The following is a 17,144-nucleotide window of genomic DNA, read 5'->3' as shown; positions in this document are numbered from 1 at the left end:
TTGTTTTTCAGATTTTTTTAAATGAAAATGTGCACGAAAAAAACTTCTGTAGAGTCCTATGTCTAGCCCAATTTGCCGGATCAACACACCTGAAAAATTATAACAAAATAATTGTTAACTTCAAAGAAAACTAGTTGTTTTATTTGCACTTCCTTTTATAGTGTTTTTGAATTAACAATTTTCGATTTGCGCTAATTGAAATCGATAATTATACACATGCTTCATTTATTTACATTATGTTAACGTTTTTTTCTTTTTGTCCGATTATCCTTATCCTTTATTTTTGGAACAAATAAGTGTCCAAAAATGACAAACAGCAATAACAAAGCTATTTTTGAACAGCCACAGTCCTAATTTGAAAACTGTTTAGCTTTTTTTGCGTTTTTTTAAAGTTAATTACAGAATAGAACAATTCAAATCCAGGTCTACTAATGACAGGTTCAATTGGTTTTAAGAAGAAATTGTTTTTAGTTTTTTAAATCAAAATTGTAGGGCCGTTTTGACTTTTGAAGAACTTGTTCTGAAATTGAACAATCTCCTTGTTCTCAAAATGAACAAACTCCTTGTTCTCGCAATGAACAGAGGCCGCTTTATAGCTTAAGCTCATTGAATTAAGTCTTTATTACTGTCTTGCGAATGGATTACAGTTTAATTTTTACAGCGATTTTACATTTTAAGTAATGGTTTTTCGGTTTTTATAAAATGAATTTTCACAAAAAAAAAGCTTTTTGGAAATTAGGTAATATTTGAGGATACTTTCCTCTCTTTTCACATAATTGCCAGGTCAGCTATCACAAAATTTGCACCGAGGATTGAGCATAACTGAACATGTCCATTTTTCAGCAAAAGATTTTGGTTTTAGCTGCCGCATAGCATCGTCGTATAGGAGTATAGGTTTTAGCATCGTCGAATAGGAGAATTTAAGAAAAATTGTCAATTTTGTCTTTTGTTGTTGCATTTTTTGTACTCGTTTGAAAAGTTTTTGACAATTGCAGGTTTTAGCGGCCTCCTATAGTTGAAAAAAGGAACCTATTTACTGTTTTCAGATGATAGCTGAAGTTTTCCATGACTTTGAAATCAAATGTTTTAAAAACACAGAGCTAAATTTTAAGTTCGCAATTTGCTTTATTTTTTGGCTTCTTGTTACCTTTCATCAACAATTACGGGTCACATATCACATAAATGGTGTTGCGGAAAACCACAATTGAACAAATTTGTTCTTAGTGCCATTAATTTTGTTTTAATGGCTTCGAGGCCATTTTTCCACAAAGAATTAATTCATTTTTTGAATTTGGTCTTCATATTGCAGTCCTGTTGATGGCGCATTTAAATATTCTGAATAATTAAATATCTCAATGGCTTTCTCAGGAAAATAGAAGGTTTTTTTAACTATTTCATTTGATAGCTAATGTTTTTTTGAATTTAAAAAAACTTGTTTTCGAAAAACACAACCTTATCTTTAAAGGTTGCCTTTTTGTTACCTTTTGTTCTACTTGATAATTAGAAACATTAATCAGAGCTTCCATATCAAAATAATTGTTCAAAGAAATTGCATTTGACGAAATCTCAATATTTAAAGAATATGTTATGGTTTTAACGGCTTGGGCATTGTTTTCTCGCAAAACCTTACTGAATTTTTGTTTTTGGTCTATTTGTCGTTTGTTTTTGTAGACATACAACAATTTCTGAAAAATTAGAGTTCTCAATGCCTTCATATTGGAGGTATGAAAAATAGAAATCCATTTATATTTCTCAGGTTATCTCTAATGGTTTTTATTATTTGAATTTGTTTATTTTCAAAGAATTTAAAAGTTTTTTTTGAATTTGCGTCTTTTGTTCTTTATTGTATACTTGTTCCAGTTCTTAGTTAGGACTGGCTGGTTCCATTTTGTCTAGTGATATAGACAATAATTTGCTTACTTTAGGTTTTAATTGGCGCTAAGTTTTCTGTGTTGGTAAGTATTTGGAGGTTGAGGATTGGATGTAAATAAGAAGACACTGAGTTTTCGATGTGAATAAGGTTTGTTGTTGTAATTTGAATTTGTTGGTTGTCTTGTCTCGTAGTCGTAATAATGGCTGGTCTCCAAGACCCTCTAATGTGGCATTATTTACTTTACTGAGGGGCTTGAGTTTGAGGCAGTTTTTTTATTTAAGACAATTTGTTTTTGAACAATATTTGAGTTTTGAATGTTTCCTACCTCTTCCTCATTTGGAAAAATGCGGTTGAGTGGTGTCGCAACGTTATGTGCCAACTCAATTTACCGAGCCGCCTTATTATGTTAAACTTTCCAACTATGGAAGTTGCCAATGATAATAAGAAAGAAATTAAGTCAAAATAGAAGAAATCATCGCTATTCACTGCAACAAGTATAGCGAAAATTAAACGTCGCCTTACGAATTTTTTTCGTTTTGACTTTTTCGATTCGTTTCCTTGAAATATATTTAGTTAACAATACCAAAAACACAACACTTTTGTATTTGAAGAATCCGAGAAATCAATGTTGTTCTTCTTTGGTACAGTTTTGCACAAATGTCTCTGAGTCTAGTGACGCAATGTTATGATGGTTATGCACTGATACTATACAACTTTTAGCGATTGAGGGATGCCATGGAAAGTCCTAGATAAAAATCTACATAACCAAAAGTTTTGTATTGAACTGAATTTTAGCTAAAATTGAATCGGTAAAAATGAACTTACCGGCAATTCTGGCAAAAAGTGGTATCAGCATTGAAATGAGCATCATAAAATTCATCAAAGGTTGCGATCCAAACATCGGCTGCATTTCTGTACTTCTCGTATTTCTTTACTGAATTGGAAATGTAAATAATTTGTTTTCTTTTTCCACAAGTCAGTCGTTTCCACTGTATTCAATAACTTTTTCACAGACAAAATGCAAAATATTTTGCCAGATTACACGGCCAGACTAGCCCACAGTCGTTTATGGACGTACTTGTTATGCCATTTCCCATTTTGTTAATTTATGTTGCTTTGAAATCAGGAGTTTTTCCGCTTAAGAAAGCGTAAAGTAAACATTTGCGGAAGAATTAGTGTTTGAGCAACTTTTCCATTTTCTGGAGGAGCGATTTAGACGCCAGAAAGTCAACTAACGTGAAATGAACAAGCTAATTGTGAAATTTAAAGGAACAATTTTGCCTATTTTCCAGCTTTTGGAACTGCGTAAGGTTAACTGAGACATGAAAAGTGGGAAAGCCTTCTTGACATGTGGTAATTGCAGTAGCAAACTTGGCAATATGTTGTAAGTTATTGTAGTTGAAAGGACTGACTTAATCTTTGACAGGTATATTAGCCTTGAATTAATCTTTGGGGCATGCTTGCGGTCGGCGCCCAAAAATCTCAATGAAAAACACGCTAGGGTTCTTAAATAACAAACAATCCAAACCCAATTCCTAATTTTCTGGCAAGGCAAACCATCAGAGTTAGTTTTATAGCAAATTCAGGTAACATTAAGAGAACCAAAAGTCGAAAGTGAATTAGTAATAGGTTAAGTCGGGTTAAATCTAACTAGTAATTAATTTATTCAAGAAGAGACAGCGAATTTGACGCTGAATAAGCGCCGGATTAATTTAAACTTTGGGTCGTTTCCAGTAATGCGAACTAAAGTTGAGCGTTGCAGTGGATTCAGGGGAAATTTTGGAATAAATGATAACGGGTAACGGGTTACCAAAGAGAACAATCAAAGCCCAGGAAGCGAGTATTAATAATTCCAAGTGGCTAAAAAGAAAAGAAATCAGTTTATTTTAGAGCAGAATGGAAGTAAAACATATGCGTTGTATGCTTCCAACAGTGGATAAATGCATGTGCGCGTGTGGATTATTTTGGGCGCAGGGTGAAAAGGGGTACTTCAAATTGGGCAATTGAAATTTATGTTGCGAGTCGATTTAGGGGAATATTTCCACACAAGATCCCCCTTTTTAAAACCAACACCCTCTTTCTCCCCTCCCCGTTCAACTTAATTCAGTGGATGCTGTCAAAAGCACGCGTACCAAAAGTTGGCTCCATAATTTACTGCAGTTGAACTAAAAGAAGACGCGTGACTAGTCAGTGGAAAGATGCAGATAGGTTAATGCGTGGCGCTTATAAAGTACTTTGGGTATTTTTTGTTTTTGAAACACGAATTTGAGGGTAAAATATTTCAGCAAATGAAGCAATTTCAAATAAGTTTATATAATTCTGGTCAGAACCTGCTATTATATGAACACAAAAAGGATCGGTGATCGCATAATGTTCCGACGGTTTAATTACCCCGAGTCGGGTTTGGATGCCAATCTTGCAAGATTATGCATAATCTTGCAAGAGTTTCTTAAACGATAATGCAAGATTAACATCCGTCTTGAAAGAATCATGCGAGAGTTTTGCAATACTAATAGCCGGCTTTTTTTGCATTACAAACAGCCGAATTGTACCCGAAAAAACCAAAAAGGCATAAACGGAAAAGGCCACAAATGTACTAGAAATCTAAATAATGACATATGCCGCAAAAATTATTCCGATCGCTTTTCTGTTATATGATCTTGTGTTTTTTGCAAAATCAGTACAAAAATGCAAAAAAAAAATGTAATACAGGTTTAAAAAACTAAGCGAAATAAAATTTGATATCCTAGAAATATAACCAAAACTTGTAATTGTGTATATCCCAAACTAACAAAAAAGAATCTTATGTTTTTTGAGTAATTCTAAAATTTTGTTATTATTACTCAAGGGAACGGTTACAATTTGAAATTAGCTAGCAGTAATTAAGTAGTTTTTCACTTTAGTTATTTTTGTTTCAGTCTGTCTCTTAAAATAGACGCAAATGTATCGCAGACAACTTCTATGCAGAATGAAATATAATGCGCCAATAGCAACCAATGACAGCAGAGCTCAACCGGAAGGAATCTGAAGACAACAGGAAAACAATCATCTTGCAAGATCTTGCGAGGTTAACATTGTCTTGAAAGATCTTGAACGATTACCTTCTTGTTGCAAGACTTTTGCAAGATCTTGCAAATAACATCGGATCTCAGTCATGGACGAAACGAGTAACCATATTTGGAATATAACTTCAATTTCGTTTATACCAGATGTGCGAGGAATTAATATGCTCCCTTTCTGTCAACCATTTTGCGGTTCAAGACTTTTTGCAAAGTTTTTCATGCAGTTATTCTTGACTGAAAATTAAGTTTCACTGCTTTTTGTAAAAAAAAGTAATAGTTGTTTAACAAAAGTGTTTAAAAAGTTGCTTAAGATAAGAGTCTTTAGAACTTTACGTGAAATTTATTCGGATTCTCATGAGAGATATGCTATTTTGTAATCGATAAACTATAATCACTTCCAGACACGAGGTATGAAATTCAGTGAGAAAGTAAACAGACTTGATGCTATAGAAAGAAATATAAACACTTACACTATTAAATGTTCAATTTTTTGTACTTCTTTGCCGCTATTTCTTATGCATAGGTTGAACAGACGGTTTTAAACAAACGTTCTACAGATCTCTTACTGGAGAAAATCCATTCATATTACTTGACTGATATCTTTAAGTTCTCGATCTCAGAATAGTTTTTTACAAAAGAATTGATTTAAAGTTTTGTCATTTTAAAAAAATCAAGTTGGTCTTGAATCGAATTTTCAAGGTTAAAAACTTTTTTCACCACTTTCTAGCTCAGTTGTTAAGTAAAAACGACCAGCAAATGCTCTCAAATAATGTTTGGTGGGTTTTTGTCTTTTAAATGTCTTTGGATGTTATTGATTAGTTTTTTAAAAACTGCATTACCTCAACCAAGGCAGTTTGTAAACAACTATGATCAACCACCTAAAGTTAATAATTGAAGTGCGCATCAAACTTTTGAGAAACACATTGCTCGCTAATTGTTTACAAAGGTTTGCCGTTTGCTAGAACGAATCTTTAGTTTTTTAATATAGAAGTAAAACAAGGCGGCTCGGTAATGTGCGATCGCACATAAGCTTCCGACCCCGCTCATTCACAATTTTGGCATAATTGTCTACCAAATGAGGAACAGAAAAAAAAACACAAAAAAATCAAGTATTTTTTTAAAGAAACTGGTGAATGAACAAAAAGATAGTCTCCAAAGCAAATAACTCAGTGTAGTAAAAAAATTATGCATTACATTGATGAGATATGCCGATATTAAGAAAGCGAGCGAAGACGAACGGCAAAATCAAACAACAACAACAAATATTAATTACATCAAAAAATTTATGTCCGTTTTAAAAAACAAAACTTAATAACGCAGTCAAAATAGCGTCAGATAAAACTGAAAATAAACAAAATAACTTGTAATTCACCAGAAAAATTGGTTATTCACCAGTACACAATAAAGCTTGGCAACAATAAGACAAAAAAGAACAAAAACTTTAAAGTTAGAAAATTCGCTGAATTTTTTTTAAAAAAAATCAATTAATTTCAAAGTAATGAAAACCATTAGGAATCAACGAAAATCTCCCATAGGTTTACAATTACCAATGCTTCTTTAAAAAGGATTTAGGAACTCTTTCTATTCATTTTTTTATGCAGTTGCAAAAAGAACAACAAATAGACAACAAAGTAAAAATCAATTAAAACTTGCCAGAAAATGCTTTGGAAGCCGTAAAGCCATACTTTGGCCCCCCAAATTATGTTCGATTGCACCTTCGTCAAACACCAATAATTTATTATAAGGCCGCTATAAATGAAAATATTCAACAATTAGACAAAAAAGAAAAAAAAATGCAAAATTAGGTAAAACTTGTTTTTTTTAAAAAAAATTTATCTCCAAAGACATGAAAGCCATTAATTACAAAATGAAAAATTTGAATAGTTTCGTCCATTCTTCCAAAAGAAGTCCTTGAGATCTGCAATTATCAAGAAAATGTCTTACGTCTACAAAAAGAACGTCAAATATGATAAAAATCAAAAATTAATTTACACTTTTTTTGTGAAAAACCCGTGTCGAAGCCAGTAAAGTCATAACGAATTCTTCAAAAACATTAGATTTTGCGACACCAACCCCTTTTGCCAGCCTGCTTTGACAAAAAGAATATCATTTTTAACCTTTAATAAACGAGACCAGGTAACAAACAGACAATAAAAGAAACAAAATTGCGAAGGTGAAGTATTTTTTTCGTTTTGGAAAACGATTGTTTTTAAAATCATGAAATCTATTATCTATCTTCTATTATCAGAACACCGGCTCATCTACTCTTCCAGGAAAAGCCAACCAAACCGGGTCATTGTACAGGAAATTAAATACGGCTAAAAAGACAAAGTAAAAACGACAGTTAATGACAAAATTAAAAAGTTCAATTAAATTCTTCGAGAAAGTATCGTCAAAGCTGTAAAGAACCACAAGGTATATCTTTAAGGATTTAAATATAATCAATTGTGCGTTTTGTTGAACGCAAAAAATGTGATATTTGGACAGACAATAACGTGATAATTTGACAAAACTAGAAAACATGAAAAATGGGCAAATACCTAAAAATATAAAAGAAATTGTGAAATCTAGTAGTATCAAAGACGGATCAACATAACTTAAGGCAAAAAACCGCAATGAAGACTATATTTGAATTCAGCAGGAAGAAGGAGCACACTTTGATTGCTGACACTAAGCTACAAGCTGACCAAATTAAGAGAAAAATGGAGGCAAAGTTCAATAAGCCATTTTTTATTTAAAAATCAAGTATTTTAAAAGTGAAAACGACCATAACCTTTCAAGCAATCGACTAGTTAAATAATTGTGAGCTAATTAGGATGCCAATAGGACCTATCACTAGTGAGTTTTGATTTGAAATGCTCTGTTATTTAATTAATATAAAAAAGACCGATTTTTTTTTATAAAAAACCGACTGATGACAATCCGAATTATTTTTGGACTGTAACGGTTCAAGATTTGTACAGAACTAGTCCTGCGAATGAAGATTGTCCCTTAGGAATATTTAACTTATGGAATGTCATTCATATAGACATTTTGTTAGTTAAAATATATGCGGCGTTTTTGATAATCAACGAATAAAGTTAGCAAAAAACGGCAAGAGTTTTTTACAGAGCACTCTCATTGGAAGTTGAAGTGAAATTAGCCTCCCTTTCAGTCTACACAGATTGTGTTGGTGGTGTTTGGGTGTGCACTTCCTGCAAAGTTGATCAGAGTGGACTAGAGAAACTTATTTCGTGCTGTTTTTGATGAAAAAGTGTGAATTTTGTGAAATATTTAGCAGGTATTTGTGACAAAAAAATTCAATGAAATTAGCCGACAATATATTTTGTCTTTAAACATAAAATCAACAACATTTTCTTGAAAAAATTTTTTCAATTTTATCAAAATTGGCGAAACTTTAGTTAAAAAATCCGAAAAGAATGAATGAAATCAACAGAATTCACTCTATTTTCTCGAAAGTTTAAACCACGATTTTGTCCTTGTCAAAAACGAAAATCAAAAAAATCTTTTCAATTCCATATTCTACGCTGGACAAGCTGTCTAATGATACCAGTCTCAACTCTCTACGATGAATATATCGATCGGCCAAAATTGACTGAACAAAAAAAAACCAATTTGAGTATATAGTTCCTCCCCCCTCAAGAGGGGTCGGAACAATAACAAACGATTTCTTTTTATGAGAGTTTCAGCTGACACACAGGTTGGAATCAACTTGAGTGATTTAATTGTAAAATTTTGACTTTATTTGAATTGAAATTGAAAATTACTATCATTTTATTCCATATAACTTGATAAACCCTCAATTTTTTTTTATTGAAAACGGTTCTATTTGAGGATGACAAGTTTACTCTGGGCTCTGCTCTTGCACTCTTTCTGACAAATGGGATAACAGGATAAAAAATTAAATAGTTTTTTCATCTTTTCGAATTAGATTTTATCAATCTTCTTCCCTTCGATGAATCAGCTAATGAAACATCTTTATATAGATGAATTTCTAATTTGATTCAATCAGAAATTGGTAAATTTTAGAATTGTGAAGAGATACGGCCATATTGAAAAGCAATTTGAGGGAGATCAATTCATAATCTTTCCAAAATTTACGGTAATTTGGAACACAGTCAAAATTTTTTTTAAGTTACACAAACTTTTGTAAAGAGACTATACCGCTTAAGGGAGAGATTTTGATGATGAAAAATCCAGGTACTAAACGGATGAAATCGGTAATGGATAACATAAAATTTCTTAATGTTGATAACTCTATTTTGTGAACTTAATGTTGATAACTCTATTTTATGAAGTTTCGGTTGTCTTGTTTACAATCTTGCTTATAGAAATATTGAAGAAAAGTTCTGGACTTCTTGAAAATTATGTCAAAGAAAAACTAACCATTTTGAATCAGAGAAAATTTGCTTTTTTATATTGGCTTCTTCATAAAGCGTTGAAAGCAAATGCTCAAATGATGCACAAAAACAATATTTTAAAAGCTATAGTTTTTCATTTATGATATAAATGTCTGATGTCTTTCCGTACAAGACAGTTCGTAAACTTTTAATGCCTCAAAAAATATGGAAATTAAGTACCATTAAACAAATAATACATGGAAATGTACTTTAAATAAAAGCATGAATGGCAGCTGAATTAAATTTTATACATGACATGAACTTTGATAACTTGAAAAAATACTGGCGTAACGTTTCAGCCGCGGCTCATGGTTTCCAGTCTTTTGTCTTACATCAAAAGCGGCGTGTCTGGCGCACCAGTTTCTATGCTTAGCGACACTCAAACAGAGCAGTTTGTCCAGACAACTTACTAAGCAATGCAAATTTTAAAACGTCTTGAGAAGGCACCAAACTATAACACATACATTAGGAAATACTGAATCAACCGTTCTAGTGTTACAACGCACTATAAATCAAAACATGTCTCAATTATAATTTTATCCGCAGCCAGGTTTGCAAGCGGAGGTTGATCTTGCAAGATTCTTGCAATATGGTCGGTTATCTTACAATACCATTACATTTTGGACGGCTATCTTGCAAGATCTTGCCAGATTTTTGTAAAAATCTTGCAAAATCATACATAATATGTCGGACGATTCTTGCAAGACTCCAGAGAAAACTTGCTTGCAGTATAACAGTCCTCGTTCGACTAGGGAGACAACACAGTGACAGATGTCTGAATTGCATTGTAGTTTCAGAGGTCAATTCATTAAAGTCATTTGTAACAACGATGAGTGTTACCGAGCGTATGAAATATAGAGATTAACAAATTTCATACAAATGAATAACTTGAAGATATGTGGAAGAATAGTTTTATCTGCTGAATTCTCAACTAGAGCATTCACCTCATCTTCAACTCAGGGAAATGAGCTCATGAATCACATCTCTATCTTTACCTATTGAACAGAGCCTTATAAACAGACTGTATTCAATACATTTTAAAATCGATTGAAATTTATTAGCCGATCTCACGTACAAAAAACCGGAAACTCATTAACTGATTATGTTTTTATTCATTCTGTTTCATGAAATCATTGCGTTTTCATTCCTCTCATTCAGTTCAACCACGGAAGGGCAGAATTTGGACAGAATTTAGTGCACCTTCAACCTTTTTTGAGCACTTTTCTTCTAATGTTTTGACGTGCTCCTTATGAAATGATGCGAAATGATTGAAAATAAAGCGACTTCGTGAGAAAAGTCTTCCATTAAAAAAGTTTTAAACGTTTTGATGAAGTACGTTTTCACTATTATAAATTTAGCTGAATTTCAAGTAATGGCAGTGGGAAAACCCACAACTTTACTGCGAGAATGTTGTTACCAATCTTCTTGCATTTGGTTCTATATTAGTATATACACAGTTAATTGAAGAAAAAGAGCTGTTTTGACAATAGCAGAAGAAATAATTCTTTTCCACATAAAGAACTGCTAAAATTTTTGCTAATTAAAATTTATACTAATTGTTATTGTTGTCGTAGACCTTGTTTTTGTTGTCAGTGGAATTTTTTGAAAAATTTGATAGAAATAGATAAGAAGATTGGTGTTGCGCTGGAAAACTTAGGAAAAAAACTAATACTAAAATGCTTATGGTGCTACTATCTACAAAACGAGGGAGAAAATGTCTTCAATTATGGCTGTAAATATACCTGATTTTAGTATATAGAAAAACCAATACTGTGCATTATCCTTCCATTAAATTTTTTGAAGACTTTGGGAGAAATTTGTACAAATGCAAGTGACTTTCTCAATATTTAAGTTGCAAAATGCAAAAGGAAATTAGATATCGTTGTTTTAGGGTAGTTTTGATATTGACGTTTCTTGGTAACTGTCGTTCTTGAACTGACCGAATGGGATAATCAATTAGAAATCAATTGTCATCATTGGTTGCAATCTGTTCGCTTTTTTTCTGGCGCATAAAATTTTTTTATAAATATATAATAATCTGAAAAATCAATTAAGTATGTCTCATAAAAGTTTATTAGTTGTTCTGTCAGAAAAAATTTTAAAAAATCTGAAAAGAATTTTTGATTTCTGAGCACTGATGATTCTATTGCAATTAGCCACAAAAAATTTTTAGGCCATAAAATTTGTGGAACCAAATTGATTTCGTAGCTCATGGTTTCATTTTGCAGCTTTTGGTTTCGTGGCAATGTTTTGTCCAGCAGAGGTTTGTTGGAGACTGTTTTGCATTCGGAATTGTGTTTTGTGTGCAATAGGGGAAGCAAGACGAGAATACCATGTAAATTGACTCCGGTTGTTAGAATCTTAGATAGAAATTTGTTTAAAATTGAAAATGAGAATAGAAAATGAAAACGTGTATATTTATAATTTTAATTCTAAGTAATAGTTTTATCCTTTACGTACGAATCGATTATATTTTCCTTGTTTAAATCAAGTGTTGATTTTATCTCACTAAAGGTTTTTAACTAATTCTGTCAAAATCAAAAATTAATCGACATTGATTTTATAAATTAACCTCAATTCTGGTATATGCTTCTTTAATCATCATCGATTGCACAAATAAGTGTATTTAAAACATTTTTGCTTTGGATAGAAAAAAATGAAATTAGAAAGAAGATTAAAATAAGGATTGTAAAATTGTCTTTTCATGCTTTCTGAATTCCACTGAGAGAATTCTGTAAGTGTATACCACTTTGTGTTGTCTGTGTTTTCCACAAAACTGCTCAAAAAGCCTTCTGTTGAAAATGATGAGCCTTCTGTTGAAAATGATGAGCCTTCTGTTTTAGCGTAACTGTAGTTCAAATTTCCGTAGGCGAAATCCAAAGGCCTAAAATAAGGGAAACTTGAACTATATTAGGGGGCTGCTTTAACTAGTATTGTAAATTGTTTTCAAAATCTCGCAACAACATCTCAACAAATTTGTAATTTAAAAGATCGTGCAAGATAGAAAAAGTCACGCAAGATATATTGCTTTGCCGAAGAAGACATATATTGCTTCTAAATACATAGCAATAATTGAGCAGTGTTTTCCGGCAAATAAACAAAAATGAATTTCATTAGATTCTGTCATTTTGGAATACTCCATCTAAATTTTATTTTATTTTTTTCCTCATATTTTTTCAATAGTTGTCTTTCTGAGAGACAAACATCGACGCTTTCGAATGGTTTGCGATTTTTTAATAGCGTAATATTGTTAAAAAGTTACGGTTGATGTTTTTTTGATCAAAAAGTCAATTTTTCGGGCATCTTATTCGTTTTTTACTTTTTCAAGTTTTTGATTACAATGTTTCCCCTTCAACCTCAAATTTTTTGGCTAAATATTAATGTATTAAGTATTAAAGTAAACAATGCCAATAGTTCAACCTTATCATTCATATTTTTGTTTTGAACAAGCGCAGTAGCCATTAAAACTATTGCAACGAATTGTCAAAAGTTCCACAATAACTGATTTGAGGTATGAGCAGAAACAATTCAATTTTTTAATACACGTAAAAATTTAAGATTTCTAGAAAACGTGAAGTCATAAGAATTCACGGTCATTACTCGCTTTAATCTTCAAAATGATTTCATTGATGAGTTTCCGCTCGTGCCTATAACTGTGTCACAAATTGCGGTTGAACAATTATACTAATGAGCCCCTATTTTCCCGTCTGGCTTTCAAATGACACGCTTCAGGGCTTCTGTCAGATATATTCAACAGGCAATATAAAATTCTGCCTGAAAATCAAACTGACATGTGTTGACGTAAAACAAATATCAAAATTAAAGGAGCTTTTTGAACGGATGGATTGCTGAACTTATTATTTGCCAGGAAACTGACATAGATTTAAAACAGATTTATAAATTAAGTGTAACCATTGAACCTATTTTAATGATTTTTTTCTCGCCAAACTGGCATCCAGTTGAAAAGAAAGTGATCGGAAAAGGTCATTCTGATGTTCAATAGGTCTAACAGAAAAAAAGGCAGAGCACTAATATTTTCAGACAATTATCTACCAAGTTTTACCAAAGAATAACCAGAGCAAGGGTTATCACAAAATTTGATAGCTATTGAGCATCTCCGTTTGATTGCTGTAGCATAAAACTGATATTTTAACTTATTAGGCTATATTAATCTTATTCATATATGTGACTGTCTTACCAACTTTTTCTAACTTTTGCTTCTCCCCTTTTTCTTTGGCATCTAAAGTTCCTTTTCAATTAAGGCGGACGCCTTTGAAGCTCCGTATCTAGTCGTCACAAAATCTATGCAGAAAACTTCTCATGCAGAAATCTAGCTAAACGTATTTGAGAATCCGGCGGTCACATTGCGAGACTTGCAATCAAGGCGGTTATCGTGACGGTTTCTTGGAATTTTTTGACATGGACACGATTGTATGGCTAGGATCTTGCGCGAAAAACGCAGAATCCACTATTAAAAACATAAATCCAAAGTCCGATCAGGAGTGAACACTTGCAAATACTCACGTATCTTAATTAAGCGCCCTGATATTTTTTGAAAACAAGATTTTTTAGCGTGTCGTTTTGCATGATCAAGCTATATTGAAGTGCATTGTCTAGGTTTCTAAGTTTTATTCAGGACATGCTTTTTTAAAGCTCATGTAGTTCTTTTGTATCAGTCGAAATTTATCAAAATTCTAGTGCGATACCCCAGAGATGTCCTAGTTAAATTCACTTTTCAGGTTTTTGTTTGTATAATGCGAGTGGTTTTCGAGCGAGTATTTTTGGAAAAAATTTAATTTGCGGTCAAAATCTGATTCATCATTTTGTTTGAAAGTAACCCAAAGTACGACTTAAGGCTGAACAGAAGCAGGTGTTTTATGTATAGTTCACTAATTGTTAAAATTTTGAAATGAAATTAGATTTCAAAGATGGAGTCATTTGGTTTCTTTCTAAAGACATTTCTCAAAATTGTCTTTTGCAATCGCTAAATTTTTTGCAGCTTAATTAACGTGTTCTACCATAAATAATTATTCCATACTTAAAAATTGGTACCACCGTAGTTTTTTAGGACATCAAGATGGTTTTGCGACTACAAATTTTCCTTAGCCTTGATTCCACATGTGCTTCGAAAATTAAATTTGCGTCTAGAATTACTCCTAGATAATTTTAAGTGCCCAATTTTGATAGTTTGTGTTCGCCTTGGTTACAAAAACTAACTTTAAATATGTTTTTGACTCATTAATATCCAATTTATTTTGATGTAGTGGTTTTTAATTCTTCAGAAGTTGGTCTTCTTTTGAAAAGGAGGCTGGTGTCGTCGGCAAAAAAAAATACGAAGTGGAAAATTTACAAGGGTTCACAATGTCATAAAAGTACAGTATAAACAAAGCAGGACCCTGAACTGAACCATGAAGTGCGTTTCAGAATTATGTCCTTTTTGTTGCAAATACAAAAATTGAACAATAACAGTCGCAATGTCTATAGTTTTAAGTAGGTGGTTAATCGATATTTTGTCGGGATTCAAACTAACCTGTAAATTGTTGTTAGCTAACTGTAAAATTGGTGCAAGTACATTACCATCAGCTGGGATGTCGATGTTTGTAAAAACAAGGAACGGTCTGTTTGGATACCTTCCTACTGTTTTTAATCGTTTTTCTAACTGGTAGATGTTAATTTTTGAAGTATTTTGTTTATTCTCAAGTTTTTCGAGACCATCCGTAAGATTTTGTATGACTAGCTTTTGTTTTGTTACAGTATTTGTAAGTTTTTCATTAATTTGTTTCAATTTGGTAATGTTTTCTATAGTAAGCTTCTCTTGGTTGGCCATTTTGATAAAGCAAAGTGAATTTCAACGCTTTTGAATAGCACAAAAGACCCAGAAATAGCAGCTGCTTTGTTTCGCTCTGTTTCGCTGACGATATCTGTTACCTCGCAAAAGATGGTTGAAGAGACGGTCATCATGCAATATGTCCCAACATAGCCGTCAGAATTGGATCAGGATAATAAGAAAACTTTGTTAAATACGAAATAATTATTTTGATCAAACATATCGCCTCTGCTAACAATAACGTACAAAAAATTTGCTTTTTTGTGTTTACTAAGCATAGATTGCTAGAAAAGTTTGTTTTTTAGTTTAGACCTTAATCTTAATTTTCAGCCAAATGAAATCTCTCAATTACAGTTGTGCCGAAGAAAGTACACAAAACGGGACAAATATGACTTAATGCTTCGGTCGTTTTGTTTCATGCTTCAAACATGTTTCTATGCTATTTTATTTTATTTCTTCAACAGCAAAAAGTCTAAGAAACTGAGATAACGGAGAATACTCAAGACCAAACTGCAATGTTTTTCAATCAAAGTGGACAGATGTTTTACTTTCAATTAAAGGCAATCCTTGGTTATTGAGCTGTCGTTCAAAAATCGTCGTTTTCAAACATAAGAAAATTGTCGCTATGTTCTGTTTCAGATAAGAAACGACGAGCGGCCTTAAGTTTTTGGTATGGTTAGCATGCTCCGTATTGAGACACGAAAATGGTCGGTATGGTCAATTCCTTAGATTCGGTATGTTTGGTTTAAAACGTAAGAATCCGTGTTTTGTTTTTAAATCACAGGAATTCACAAGAAATTGATTTATGTAGGCGACTTCTCGTGATCATATCAATACTCGTTAAATGTTATTTAATGAACCGATTCAATATCAATGTTCAACCAATCCTAAATTTTTCGCTCGAAAAACAAACAAGAAGTTTATTTTTTCGTATAGTTTTACCATCAAGACATATAAGAACGTCAATCAAATTGAAAACTTTTTGCGGAAATAATCTCCAAGAGACGCGTTTGAAACTCTTGCGATCACAGGGATATCATGACATCTCACTGCATTATAATCGAAACTCAAATTTTTTAAAGAAAAATTTAACGACTTTTTTCACCTTTGAATTCGAACATAACAAATTTAAAAAAAATGAATGAGACGACAATTTTGTACAATTTTTTTATAACTGAACAAACCGAATATTTCTTACGTCTAAATACCGAACATACACAATTTAAGAGACATGTCTTAGCTTTCTTACTGCCCAGATGGAATATATCAACGATTTTGTACGTTTGAGTCAAAACATGCCGATCAAAGCAAATATGCAGACCACTTCTTTTGTGGAAAACCTAACTAGCCGATCTTTTCTCTCGCCATTTTTGTTCAGTCTTCTGAAATAGGGTTATTCTGATCATTTTGAATTTCGAAATTAAAATTAATATTTGCGCTTTTAACGTCTCTCATTATAATGACATTGCAATGTAAGAAAACTTGAGCGAAAGTTCAATCTTTCTTATAATTCTCGTAATTATATTCAATAATAGCAAGGTTCAAGTGATTCTGTGCATGGCAAGAAGTTTTACAAGTTTGCATCAAACAATATGTAATTTAAAAAAAACAGAGCATTGCGGAAAATTTTTCTGTAAATTTTAGCTTTCATTTTGTGCAATTTTCTATTTGTTTTTACAGACTTCATTTGTAAAAATAATGTTGCAAAAGGCAGCAGTTAAAAAATGACAAAAAATTGCGAAAATGAGAGAACTGAGATGATTTGAATGATTGTCACAATTTTCACTATTGTTCGTCAGAGCCAACCTTACAATTTATTGTTATCAAAAAAGTTTCTACACTATTTTTCTTCTACCAATTCATTCTGTCTTTCTTTGCGCGAAGATAATTTTGTCTGGATCTATTAAATTGATTTGCTTTATCAATAATAAAATAATGAGCAGTTCATTCTACCGAAATATTCTAATTGGTGTATCATGTAT

The 17,144-nt window shown here is 32.2% G+C and overlaps 1 protein-coding gene across 7 annotated transcripts in view; it reads right to left on the bottom strand.

Moving 5' to 3' along the window:
• The window catches only part of LOC142342243 (neuronal acetylcholine receptor subunit alpha-9-like), a 94,568-nt gene that overhangs the window by 22,311 nt on the left and 55,113 nt on the right, over positions 1-17,144 (bottom strand). For 6 of the 7 annotated variants that reach the window (XM_075393508.1, XM_075393542.1, XM_075393557.1 and 3 more), the window contains exon 2: positions 2,699-3,733. In XM_075393508.1, the coding sequence (XP_075249623.1) occupies positions 2,699-2,783 (85 nt within the window). In that variant the 5' untranslated portion in view covers positions 2,784-3,733. Of the gene's footprint in view, positions 1-2,698; positions 3,930-17,144 lie in introns of all 7 variants that reach the window. The other variant, XM_075393517.1, reaches the window with a different exon arrangement.

Source organism: Convolutriloba macropyga, chromosome 1, assembly GCF_964194025.1.
Source record: "Convolutriloba macropyga chromosome 1, txConMacr16.3, whole genome shotgun sequence".
In the NCBI taxonomy this organism is placed as follows: Eukaryota; Metazoa; Xenacoelomorpha; order Acoela; family Convolutidae; genus Convolutriloba; species Convolutriloba macropyga.
The sequence above is the reverse complement of the archived record's forward strand: the minus strand, read 5'-3'. Positions and strand labels throughout refer to the sequence as shown.